Here is a 12,239-nt window from a genome sequence, read left to right on the forward strand (position 1 = left end):
CCAGTGCTAGGCTGGCCGCTTCCGTCCCCTCAGTACTCACCCCCTCCCAGCGCCTCCACTTAATGGTGTGTGTGTGTGTGTGTGTGTGTGTGTGTGTGTGTGTGTCAGTGTCTGGAGGAGGGGCAGAGAATAAGAGATGGGAGGCAGGGCACGTGCCGTAGCGACCTGTTGAGGTCCTTTCTCTCTTTCCACCTTCCTGCGGGTTCTAAGGAATCAAGCTCTGTGGGGCTCACACTCGCCACTGACCAGTCTTCCCTGCCTTCTCCTTGTCTGTTCTTAAAAGCAGTGCAGCAGCCTGCCCCAGGAGCAACAGTTAAGTGGCACTCAGGTTGAACCCAGTGTAACTTGAAATGTTGGACTTTTTTGAAAACCAAACCATGCCCCGCCCCTCAGCCGTCTGTCAGATGCAGCCGTGTCTCGGGGCAGCACTGACCCCGCACCCCGGCTCTTGTGTCTGAATGCGGCTCACCCTTTGCAGGCAGTTAGTCCCAGTGGTTGAAGAACAAACACCCAGTCACTTGCACCTGCCTTAGGACTGGGGAACTTTTTCAGCTCTGGCCCATGTTGCCTTGTCAGTCTCCTGCCCCGCCCGCCATACCAGAAGCAGACCCATGGCCCTGCGTCCTGGGGGCGGGGAGGGGGCGGGGGGCAGCGTGGTGCTGAAGGACAAAGCTGTAGCCACGTCCTCCACCAGACCCAGCTCCCTGCCGGAGCACTAGGCCCAGTCACTGATGCGTGCGCGCTGGCCATTTATTATCATTAGCTCTGGCGTGTTGATTCTCTGCTTAGAGAAGACAGCGCTGTCCTTCTGACAGCCACAGTGACGGATGGCCGCCTCGATGGAGGGCTGCTTCCTTGCATGTGCTAAGCTGGAGCCAGAACCACGAACAAGACTTAAGAAACAGCACAGGGTCGGGGCAGTGCAGGCTTGAGCCCATCCCAGAGCAGTTATCTGGGACCAGAACAGAGCTCTGGGTTGAAGCAGGGAACATGAAAGAAAATGCTTATGCATGGGCCTGGCGCCTTGACATGCTGGGATGATATTTGTTAGATCATCCTTGGGTCTGAGAGCCGTGGTTTCAAGTGTCCGTATCTCTCGTGGGCACTCAGGAGTTAAGGAAAGACAATGGCATGTAGTCTGGCCTTGATGGACACAGTTCTCATCCACCACCGTTATGTCTCTTATCCTCTTAGGTCCTGCTGTAGGAGACAGGCTGAGGGCAGGACTGTGTTCTAGCTTCTCCTGTATCCAGATAGCCCCGCTAGCTTAGTGGCTTAGGTCCCACGTTATTTCCCTAGCCCCCTAGGCCAAGTCAGTACGTTCTCTCTCTGTAGGACAGGACAAACACCGACTCAAGCCTGTTTAGCCTTTTACCTTTTTTTTTTTTTCATTCAAGATACTAGCAATTGAACCTGGATCTTGCACAGGCCAGACAAAGTGCTATCCCATCTGAACTGCCCCATCCTTACTATCACTTTTCAAAGGTAGTACCAGCCTCCAGCCCAGACCTGGGCAAATCAGGGGACATGGCAAGGGTTAGAGTTAGGACACTCAGCTCTTCTCCTACTTAAACTTTATGGTTGAGGGGCTGGAGAGATGGCTCAGAGGTTAAGAGCATTGCCTGCTCTTCCAAAGGTACTGAGTTCAATTCCCAGCAACCACATGGTGGCTCACAACCATCTGTAATGAGGTCCGGTGCCCTCTTCTGGCCTTCAGGCATAGACACAGACAGAATATTGTATACATAATAAATAAATAAATAAATATTTTTTAAAAAACTTTATGGTTGAGGACTGGCAGGAGGCAGAGGTCTTTCAAATTCCCAACAAGTCAGTACATCACAGGTACCCACAAAGAACACTGGCCACAGCGAATCTCCCCCGCCCCAGGGGAAAATGCTCAAGACTGGAGCGAGAGCTTTCTGCTTTTCCAGAGGATCTGAGTTCAGTTCCCAGCATCAGTGTTGGGCAGCTCAAAACTGCCTGTAACTCCAGCACCTGAGGATCTGACGACCTCTTCTGGTCTTACCAACCACCCACACATATGTACATACGTGTGAATAAAAATAAAAATGAGAGTCTTTAAGAACATACTCAATTTAAAATTACTGTTAAACATACCAAAATATCTTTTAGTATGTAATCAGTATGAAAATAATTTTCTCCACCATGTGAGTCCCAAGAGTCGAACTCAGGCCATCAGACTTGGCTGTAAGCTCTTTCCCACTGAGCCATCTTGCTGACCTAAGCTCTGTGGGTTTTTCGCCACCTGCTAGGAGAGACTCGGGCAGCCTTCAGTGTGCTCTGAAGTCCCCCACGCCATTTCAGCACCGTGAGCTTCCCCATGAATAAAAAGAAATAAAGTAATAAAAATAAATCTTCCCATTTCACAGGGAAGAGGAAAAGAGTAACAGCACTAAGAAGGGCTCCATGTCCCACCTTCACAGTCATAGTGTCCCCAGGAAAGGGAGTGGGAGAGCACTGGCCATGTGCCCCGGCATCAGCAGTATCTAGGCAGGTGGCCCAGTTCGTGCCAGGATCCTGCAAGGAAGGCAAGGTCCCGCCTTGCTTCACACCTCACTGAGCAGCAGGAAGCTCCAGACCGAGCCTCAGAGACCCAGGATGCCAGCCAGGCTGCCTGCAGTCAGAGCCCTCCCCTCCCCATACCCCCAGTGCAAGCTAGCTCCTCAGTGGCCCCAGGCTGCATTTCCAGCGCCCGAACAATGGAGCTGGTCTCTAATAACTCCGACCTCTCGCTAAGAGAACTGAGTGTGTGCTTAGGAGAAAAATCAAAACCATCTACTTTGTCCTCTCAATTGCTCTAGGACATCTGTTATGGATGCCCTAATGTCAGGCTCCTGCCTACCCCGCATCTGGCCCCAACAGGTCGGCAACTCCATCCGTGGCTGCATCCGGTCAGTGAAACACTACTCACCTTCCCTGCCCTGAGTGAGACCCAGGAAGGCAGGGCCTGCTTGGCAGGGCCCTTCAGGAGAGGCACTGTTTGTCTGTTCTGATGTTCTCGGAGATCAGCGTGCCTCTGTCCTTGGCGAATACCCAGGAGGGTGTGGCTTGCCCTTTCTGCCTGCCAAGGGGATGCTCTGAGGTCAGACAGACAGCATCAGGTCAGACAGCTCCTATAGGGATTTATCTGGCTTTTGACAGCAGAAAAGAGGGAAGAAAGCCATTCAGGGGCTGCTGGTACTGTAGGGTGGCCTGGTGCCCCTGTGGCTTTTGCCCTGACCTCCCCACACAGGGAAGGGAAATGTACCATCGCTCCCAGCTGGCCACTCAGGGCTAAGGAGCAGCACCTGTTTTTGTCTCAGCTCCTCAGATAATGGCTTGCCTTCTGTATCTCCCTCCCTTCTTCTCCCTCCCTCCCTCCCTTCAAAGAGAAGTGAGCTGCGCCTCAAGGTGAATCAATATGGCGAGGCCAGCTTGTCGAACTTAGATCAGCTGTCAGAAGTCTGCCTGAAAGCAGCCCATGGCTTCAGGCAGAGTCAGGGATGGGAGTCTGGAAGCCGGAGGGGCAGCTGGCGTCTCATCCTCATCGTTGCCTTGCAATGAACCCTCCTCTCCAAACCAAGAGCAGGCGCAGCAGCCACAGACCTGGGGAACAGAGCAGCCAGGAAGGTCCCTACATTCCCTTCTGGCACCTGGCACCTGCCTCTCCTCCCCTCTCCTTAGTGGGCTTCTACCCTTGAACTTGGACCGTTTTTAGCACAGGGATGTCATCATCCCTCCTGCCACTAAGGCGACCACTAACCAGTTCTCTATCGTCTTTGGTACCTTCACCCTGGTGGTGCTCCCGCACTCTGGACCTCACAAGGACAGGACCCATGTCTCTCTTGTGCACTTACCCCTGAGTGACCAGAATAGTGCCGGCACTCCGCAGACACTCAGTGAGACTGTTGAGTGAGTGACAGTCAAGGCCAAGTCTCAGGTTATGCCAAACCAGCACAGTTATTTCTCAAAATAATAAAAGTCTCCTGCGCCCTCACCCCCACCCCCATCATTGTACAGATGACCTGCCCAGGCCTACTATCCCCATGTGACCTGGTGTGATGCTCTCACCAGCCTTCTGAGTTCTCCCTGACTCCTCCTGGCTTCTCGACACCCCGTGGAGTGTGACTTTCGGTGTGGAAAACAGGTGCATGCAGATATGGCTTCTCAGAGCTTAGCTCAGGATACCTGGCCCTGCCACCCAGGGGTGTCTCTGATGGGGACACCTTGGATGTTTGGGGACCCCTCACCATCTCGCCTCCATGTCCGGCTGTGCCTCTGTGGCAGCTAGAAGTGAGCAGCGGCCGTAAGCAAGGGTGGCACAGCAGTCTCCCCCGCGCCTCCCGCACTGTCTGTCGCTCACAGACTGTCGTCTTATTTCACCTTGATTTATTAGCAGACCTAATGAGTTTTTTGAGCAGCCATCTCTCCAGGGACGGGGCGATCAATCGAGGAGATAGCCCGTGAACTCTGCTCCTTGGGTACCCAGGAAGTCAGGAAGCGTCAGGGACAAAGGAGTCTGGTCCCGGGAAAGTGGGGCTTAGTCTTGCACCCTGGTCGTCTTGGGACCTCTGCAGGTTGGAGCCCGCGACTTCTTTCCCTTCTTAGTGTTGTCCAGTTAAGTACATAAATATTTTTTTGAACTTAACTGCCTGGAAGCCAGACTAACATGCTTCCCCTCCCCTTCCTGTTCCCAGGGATCAGTGCCATCTGAGTGTGCTCGAGGTGGTGGGGAGTCTCTTGGGCTTGGCTAGGGCTCTCCCTCAGGCCTCTGCCCCAACAAGGGTGCCCACCTGTGACCCCTGAGAGTTCTTTGGGCACACGTGTGTAGAGCTTCCTGCCTTCTCCTGGTGTGAAGGTGTGTCTCCTTTTGTTCACTGGGCCCAGAGCACAGTAGGCCCCCACGCATGACCTCCTCTCTTAGATATGGATGCTGCACTCTTCCCCAGCCTGATCCAGTGGCCTTTCTATGCTGTCCCCACTTTTGGCAGACAGTGCCCAGTGTAGCTAAGGAGAGGGAGGGAGAAAGGGAACACAAACGAGCCTGTTCCCTTTGGATGATAATTGAGAAGCTGCCATTCGCTGGGCAGTGGCGGCATACACCTTTAATCCCAGAACTCGGGAGGCAGAGGCAGGCGGATCTCTGAGTTTGAGGCCAGCCTGGTCTACAAAGTGAGCTCCAGGACAGCCAGGACTACGCAGAGAAATCCTGTCTCAAAACACACACACACACACACACACACACACACACACAAAGAAGAAGCTGCCATTCCACAAAATGGCCCTCCAGAACAGATTTAGTTTTGAGCAAGTGTGTGTGTTGTGTGTGTTTGTGTGTGTTTTACTGGGGCTTACACCTAGGTCCCTGTGCACACTAAGCAAGCAGTCTATCCCTGAGCTCCAACTGTAGCCCTCTTTAATTTTTTAAAAGATTTTTAAATTTTATTTATATGTAAATGTCTGTAAGTGTGTGGCACATGTGGGCACCTAACTGGTGTTACAGGCAGCTGTGTGCTGAGACCCGAGCTCACATCCTCTGGAAGAGCAGCCGGTGCTCCTAACTGCTGCTGAGCCGTTTTTTCTAGCCGCTTACTTTTATCTGCAGACAGAACCTCACTTATTTCCCCAGGCTGGCCTTTAACTCACTTTGTCGCCCAGGCACTGGCCTTGAACTTGCCGTGCAAGCTCCTGCCTCAGCCTCCTGTGTAGCTGGAATTCCTGGCCTACACCATCAGACCCAGCTGAGAAGTAGAGGTTTTGGATAAAGAGGTTTTAACAGAACCAGGTGGGTCACTAGTCTCTGGTATAACATTAACAGATGAGACTAGTTATGGGGGTTGTGAAGTCTCTGGAATAACATTAACAGGTAAGACTAGTTATGGGGGGGGGGTGCAGGCATATAACCAACAGCCACACCTTTATAGGCCATCCTGAAGGTTCTAGAAAAACCTGACATAGGATGCAGCCCCTGGAAGACCAGGTCAGAAGTCGATGCTGGAGAGGTGGAAGGCACGTAGACACACACAAAGTCAGGGTCATCACTTGGGAACCTGCTGCTTGGAGCAGCCTTGGGTTTTCTTCAGTAAGGGGGTGGGGGGAAGCCCAGCCAGAGTTGTCCGGGGGGAGGGGGGGAAGCCCAGCCAGAGTCGTCCAGGAGGCCACCCTGAACAAGCAGCCAGAGCCTGATCACAGCTCTTAGGGACTTGCGGCTGCTCCCAGAGGACAGAAAAGAGTAGCCAGCACCTGAGGCGGAACCCAGCCATGAAGTGCTGGCATCTACCTCAACAGCCAGCCTCCTCCCGCCTCTTTGCCCACTCGAAAGACCCAAGGCAAAGGTCATGCAACAGACAGCTGCAGGATTTCTCCACTGGCATCTTTCCAGATTGATGCTGGCCGTGGCCAAGACCTGGACCAGGGCCAGGTCACAGGTGGCATCCCAAACGGTGATGGCAAAACACAATTTAAATATTGCTTTGCAACAGCAGCTACTCCCTTGGCCCTCATCCAGTGCCCCCCCCCTCCCAAAACAGTGGCCCAGCTGCCTGCTCCCAGCTCCGGAATAGCCAGCTACCAGGCCCCTGAGCAGCATTGCTGTGCTGTGCTGAGGTCGGGCCCTCACTAACACACGAGGCGCCACCCCTGTAGGGTGAAGTCCCCCCACCCTGTGCCTCAGTATACTTCCTGAAGCTGCCTACACCCCAGGGGTGGCTCCTAGGGTCATGGGCCGAGGCTAAGAGAGGAACTAGGCTGCTGCTTCCCTTTGACTGGCCAGGGCTGGAAAGATTTGTGGTGCCCTGGAGCAGGAGGCGGGTGGAATCGAGCGGCTGGGTGAGCTGAAACAAATCTTCTTTATTGGCAGTTTTCACAGTCTGAGCTCCCTCCTCCCCTCCCGCTTCTCCTCCCCCCACCCCCACACTACCACACCAGGCAGCTCAGATTAAAAGTAATAAAGGACTTGAGCCCACTCCCAGGTGTCGTTATGGGAGGAGACATTGGCCTGGCTTCTTGTGGGTTCTGCAGAAAAATCTCTCCCAAGAACAAAGGAGTGCACCGGTGTCCTAAGGGGGACAATACTGGTGCCCTCAGGTTCATACTGAGGAAGAGACCCCAATTCTCTGATGGAGCTCCCAGATGGGACATGTCAGCCCCTTCTATAGCCCCTACCACTTACAAAGGAGTGTCGTGTGCCCTGTGGACTTGTCCCCGACTGACAGGACGCGTCAGACCTGTTCTGAATAGAGACAACAGGGATATATAAATTCAAAATGGAGACAGAGACAGGGGTCTGGGTGATGTCAGTGGTAGATATCAGAAGCCAGAGAGATCTAGAAATACCATCTTTGTTGGTAAGATGCTTGCCAGGCGCCCATGGCCATTGGTGGTGCTGTAGTGAGTCCTCTGCTTGGATATCTTCAGGGACTCGGGTTCTAGAAGCCAGGCTGGTGAGCAGTCCACGGGTGGAGGGCCTGAGAGGCTGCCGGGGAAAGCCAAGCTGCCTCTAGCCTGGTTGCTCTGAGCAGATAAGGTCATAGACGCCCTTCCTCGGCAAATTTCCTGTCCCCTAAGTGACACGAAGCCCAGAACTGAGCACATGGCGTTTGCTGCCACCCTTGGGACAGTCCTGAGACTCGCCTGTCTCCAGCACGGCTCTCTGGTGCCCTTTCTTCCGTGGAGTGACTGACCCCTCACTACTTCCCACACACGGCTCCCAGCCTTCCTGCTCTCTGACCCACATGAAGCCGGGGACCTCTGCTGAAGAGGACGTCTCCCCGCAAATGTGCCGTGCCTTTCGTCCCTGGGCTCCCCACACCTGGCTCCACAGGCACGGAACCTTAAAACCAAGGAAGAGAGAGGGGAAAGTACTGGCTAAGTCTGCCCCTGACCAGAAGCTGACAGAGTCCCTGGGAGGGTCCTTGAAGGACGAGGAGGGAGCTGGTAGCTCCTTACCAGGCTGAACTGTCCTGCTGTCGGGCCAGTTTCTCCTGTCTCTGGATCATGCCCAGGCCCCTGCTTCCGGGAAGAGGAGGGAGAATCGAACGTGGGTTCCTAGGACCCTCACAAGCTCGGCAGCTCCTGCACAGCTGTGGGGGGTTTTGCGGTTCCTTGCCCTGGGCTCCAGTCCTTCAGGGCACAGCCCTGCAGAGCAGCGAGTGAGGGGTGAGGCGGTTCATCCTCTCTGACTGACCCCTGCCTTGTCTTGCAGCTTTCGCCATCATGATTGTGCTGGCCCTGGTGCGCATCGGGAACAGGCAAGGAGAGGGGCACCCACCCCTGGCCAACTTCTTGGGAGTCCGGAACCTGTTTGGGGTATGTGTCTACTCCTTCATGTGCCAGCACTCCCTGCCATCCCTCATCACCCCCATCTCCTCCAAGCGCCACATCACACGCCTGGTGTTCCTGGACTACGCATTGATCCTGGCCTTCTACGGACTTCTCTCCTTCACGGCCATCTTCTGCTTCCGTGGCGACAGTCTCATGGACATGTACACCCTCAATTTTGCAAGGTGCGACGTTGTGGGCCTGACTGCCGTCCGATTCTTTCTGGGCCTCTTCCCCGTGTTCACCATCAGCACCAACTTCCCTATCATTGCGGTGACCCTGCGCAACAACTGGAAGACACTCTTTCACCGTGAGGGTGGCACGTACCCGTGGGTGGTAGACCGTGTGGTGTTTCCCACCATCACGCTGGTGCCTCCCATTCTGGTAGCCTTCTGCACCCATGACCTGGAGTCCCTGGTGGGCATCACAGGAGCCTACGCAGGCACTGGCATCCAGTATGTCATCCCTGCCTTCCTGGTGTACCTCTGCCGCAAGGACACCCAGCTGTCCTTCGGCTACGGAACTGTCAACAAGCATAGGTCCCCGTTCCGCCACACCTTCTGGGTGGCCTTTGTGCTACTGTGGGCTTTCTTCTGCTTCTTCTTTGTCACAGCCAACATTGTCCTCAATGAGACCCAGCTCTGATGGCAGGACGTGTCTGACAACAGGAGGCAGGGCCAGCCTAGTCCCGGCCTCCTCGCCTCATCAGGATTTAGCTGCCACCCAGGTCTCCGTGAGCATGCTAGCCTGGGGCTCTTGGGGAAGTCCTACTACATCTCCAGCTGGTGTCTTCTCCTGCAGGACAGCCCACCTGCCTGGGAACGTGGCTGTCCCCAGATTCTTCGATGGACCCAGTCTGTCACACATGTTCCTCCACTCCTGCCCCTGGAGGCTGTGGGGGAGACAGCGTGGGCACTGCTGCTATTTATACTAGACCCCAGACCCCTCCTGCATCCGCGGCCGTCCACTAGCAGCTGCTGCCTCTTCAAAGGCGAGTCCCAGACCCTGGCTCTCCAAGCCTGGCCTGCTTGTGATGGTCCTGAAAGTTGCTAAGTATTCCTCCTGTGGGAGGCCTGGCCAGTTCTGGTGACAAGGACAGGAAGTGCTAATTGGCACCAAGGTCCCTAGACAAGAGCTGTGAGAGCTTTTGCTGTGGGTGCCAGCTCTGGTGTGACAGACAGATGAAGCATCCCTTCCATGGGGTGTAAAACCCTTTCAGGGACCCTCTGTTCCGCTGCTTCTCCTTCAGAGCCCAGGGACCTCCTGGAGTGCAAGGCACTACTTGAGAGGCTGCCCTCACCACCCACCCACACCATAGTGGCTAACTGGCCTGGACTTACGGCAGGGAAAAAACAGAGTGCCCCTCTGCAAAAGGTCAAGCCTGTGTTCTGCAGCCCAGCTTGCTCCCATGCTGCATTGCAACACTAAGGTGGTGCCCTTAGGAGCCTGGTCATGGGTGCGCCATGGCCAGATGCTCCAGGTGGCTGGCTATCCTGGAGCTGGAGGAGATGAAGGAGGCCAGGTCCCCAGCCGCTTCCTAGCTGGTCACGCATGTACCCACTAGGCCCAATGCCTTGGAATGAGGAGTGATTTAATGAACTGCATTTTCGATGTGCCTTCTGCTTCGGGCACCAGGGATCCCTCCTGACCCTGACTTGCCCCAACCCTGGGCCTAGTCCTGCCTCTCCTGGACAGACCCGCCTCTGGGGTTAAAAGGTCTCAGACCACTGCCCCTCCCTCTTGATTTCAGTGCCTTGCTCCACCCTCATGAGGGAACTTGCGCCAGCTCCCCCTTCCCTTCCACATTCTGCCATATTCAGCGCTTGAGCTCCGCTGTGCTGTTGGATGTCCCAGGTCCCAGGGGTCTGTGCAGAACCTGCAAGGAATGGGGGACCTGCTGGCAGCACCTGCTACCTCTGGCCCCAGCATCCCTGCCTCTAAGACTCTCTAGGTCGCCATGGGCCTGTCCACAGCTTTCTCACCGCGGTCCCACGTCAGTAGTTGTTTAAGCATCGTCATTGCCCGTCCACATGGAAAACAGACATCTCTACAGCCACCTGCCATTGCAGCATCTTCCTAGGAGACCCTGCCCCAGGGTGGGCCAGGTGGGGAGAGTGGTACAGAAGCAGGGCCAGGGCGGAGACTGCACATCCTCCTGTGCTCAGGCTGCTTGAGGAGAACTCAATTAAAACATCTGTACTCATCCTTCTCCCTCTTGCTTAAGGACAAAGCAAATTAAATCATCTTCCTGCAACACACACACCTCATCCCGCCCCCAGGCTCCAAACCAAATTTTGGTGGAAAATTTATTAGCATCATAAAGCCCAGGTTGATTTATGTGGCAATCTGGAGCCACACATGGCAGTGGAATGTGCCCCTCCATCTCCAAGTTAAGTTAGGGAAGCCCCAGCCGAGAGGGGAGGGACCCAGCGACCACTGACGCCAAGCCCTCCCCACTGCCCGTCTGGGTTCTCTGCTCTTTCATCTCCACCTACTTACTTACTGACTGGTCGACTAGAAGTCACATGAGGTCACCTTCTTTACCCCACCAGGCCACTGCCTCTCAGAGAACATTGGGGCACAGAGGATGTGAAGGGCTTACCATTCCTGGGTGTGGGTGTCACCTGTTCCCCCACAGGCATCAAGCATATTAAATGTGTTTTATATCCCCCGGGTAAGGTGATAGGCCAGGCCAAGATGTCTGTTTGCTAAGAGGCCCTGAGGTTAGTGGCCGGGAGGACAGCAGAGGAGCCCAGGCTGGCCCCACATCCGAGTCTCCCTGGAGGAAGCCTCCAACTCAGCAGCCGTCACTGCCATCTCTGCATCGCTCCTGACCAGTCCCAGGGGCAGGCCAGGTCAAGGAGAAGTGAGCATGCTCCACCAAAGCACCAGACCCAGCTGAGCACTGGAACACAGTGCCAGGAGCTCTGGCTACGCCTCACCTGAGGCCGGTAGCTGGGCCAGATGGCAGGTGACAGGCTGGGAGGCACTGCTGAGGGACAAAAAGTGGCAGTGGGCACCGGGCCAGGCCCAAGGCCACACAGCTGTCCTCTCCACATGGGACCAAGAGCGGCCTCAGCAACAGGCAGTGCTTGCCTTGGGGACCCAAAGAGAAGTAGCCAGTGGTTCCAGACCCAGGAGCAGAAGAAAGCTGGGCCCTGCATACCGACTGTTGCCAGGGGCCACTGAGAGACTGGCTTTCAATAGCCAGGCTGCAGGCAAGCCCTGCCAACCTTTCTCCCGGGGGCATGCTGCATGCCTGGCACAGTGTTGGGTCCATGGTGAGGACCATACTGTCAGACCCTGTGGCCCCTAAGCAGTAAGCATCTGTAACCGTCCCTCTTCTAGGTACCTTCTGGTCGTAGGTCATGGGAACGAAAGGACTGAACTTAGCCCAGCACCAAAGTCCTTAATAAAGCTGCTACCACCGACTGTTGTCTCCTTAGTCATTCGTCAGCTGCTACCGTACTGCTCACCCAGGACCGAGAGAGAGGACTCTCTTGAGCCTACCAGAGACTGCCTAGCTTTATCACCTCCTACCAAAAATGGTTGTCCTGTAGCCGCTGTAGGAGGGTTTGTGGAAGACAAGGATTGGCTGTGGTTCCCTAGTCTTCTAGGAACCTTGAGGGCGGCCCTCCACTTGTAAAGAGCAAGATAAGCAAAGCCAGAGGGTCGTGGCTAGAAATGCCATGTCTCTCCCACCCCCACCCCCGTTTCTGAGCACTGGCTCTCTGGGAAACGGTCGCTGATGTGCATATGAGCTGTTGGCTAAAAACAAGTGAGGGAAGCAGCTAGGGCAGCCACAGGAGGGAACTGGGTCAGACTGGAAGCATGTCCCACTGTGAGACAAGTGGCAGGGCCTTGCTTTTGCATGTCGCATCAAAAGGAAAAAACAGCATTGAAGGTGGGGGTTGTTA

At 55.1% G+C, this 12,239-nt stretch overlaps 1 protein-coding gene across 2 annotated transcripts in view; it reads left to right on the plus strand.

Annotated features, from left to right (window-relative positions):
- The window catches only part of Tmem104 (transmembrane protein 104), a 59,863-nt gene extending 48,109 nt beyond the window's left edge, over positions 1–11,754 (plus strand). For both annotated transcript variants that reach the window (XM_050140149.1, XM_050140150.1), the window contains exon 10: positions 8,207–11,754. In XM_050140149.1, coding sequence (XP_049996106.1) covers positions 8,207–8,967 — 761 coding nt within the window. In that variant the 3' untranslated portion in view covers positions 8,968–11,754. The remainder of the gene's footprint in view (positions 1–8,206) is intronic.
- Positions 11,755–12,239: the final 485 nt, after the last annotated feature.

Source organism: Alexandromys fortis, unplaced genomic scaffold (assembly GCF_014885135.2).
Source record: "Alexandromys fortis isolate MF-2015 unplaced genomic scaffold, M_Fortis_MF-2015_v1.1 scaffold_39, whole genome shotgun sequence".
Classification (NCBI taxonomy): Eukaryota; Metazoa; Chordata; class Mammalia; order Rodentia; family Cricetidae; genus Alexandromys; species Alexandromys fortis.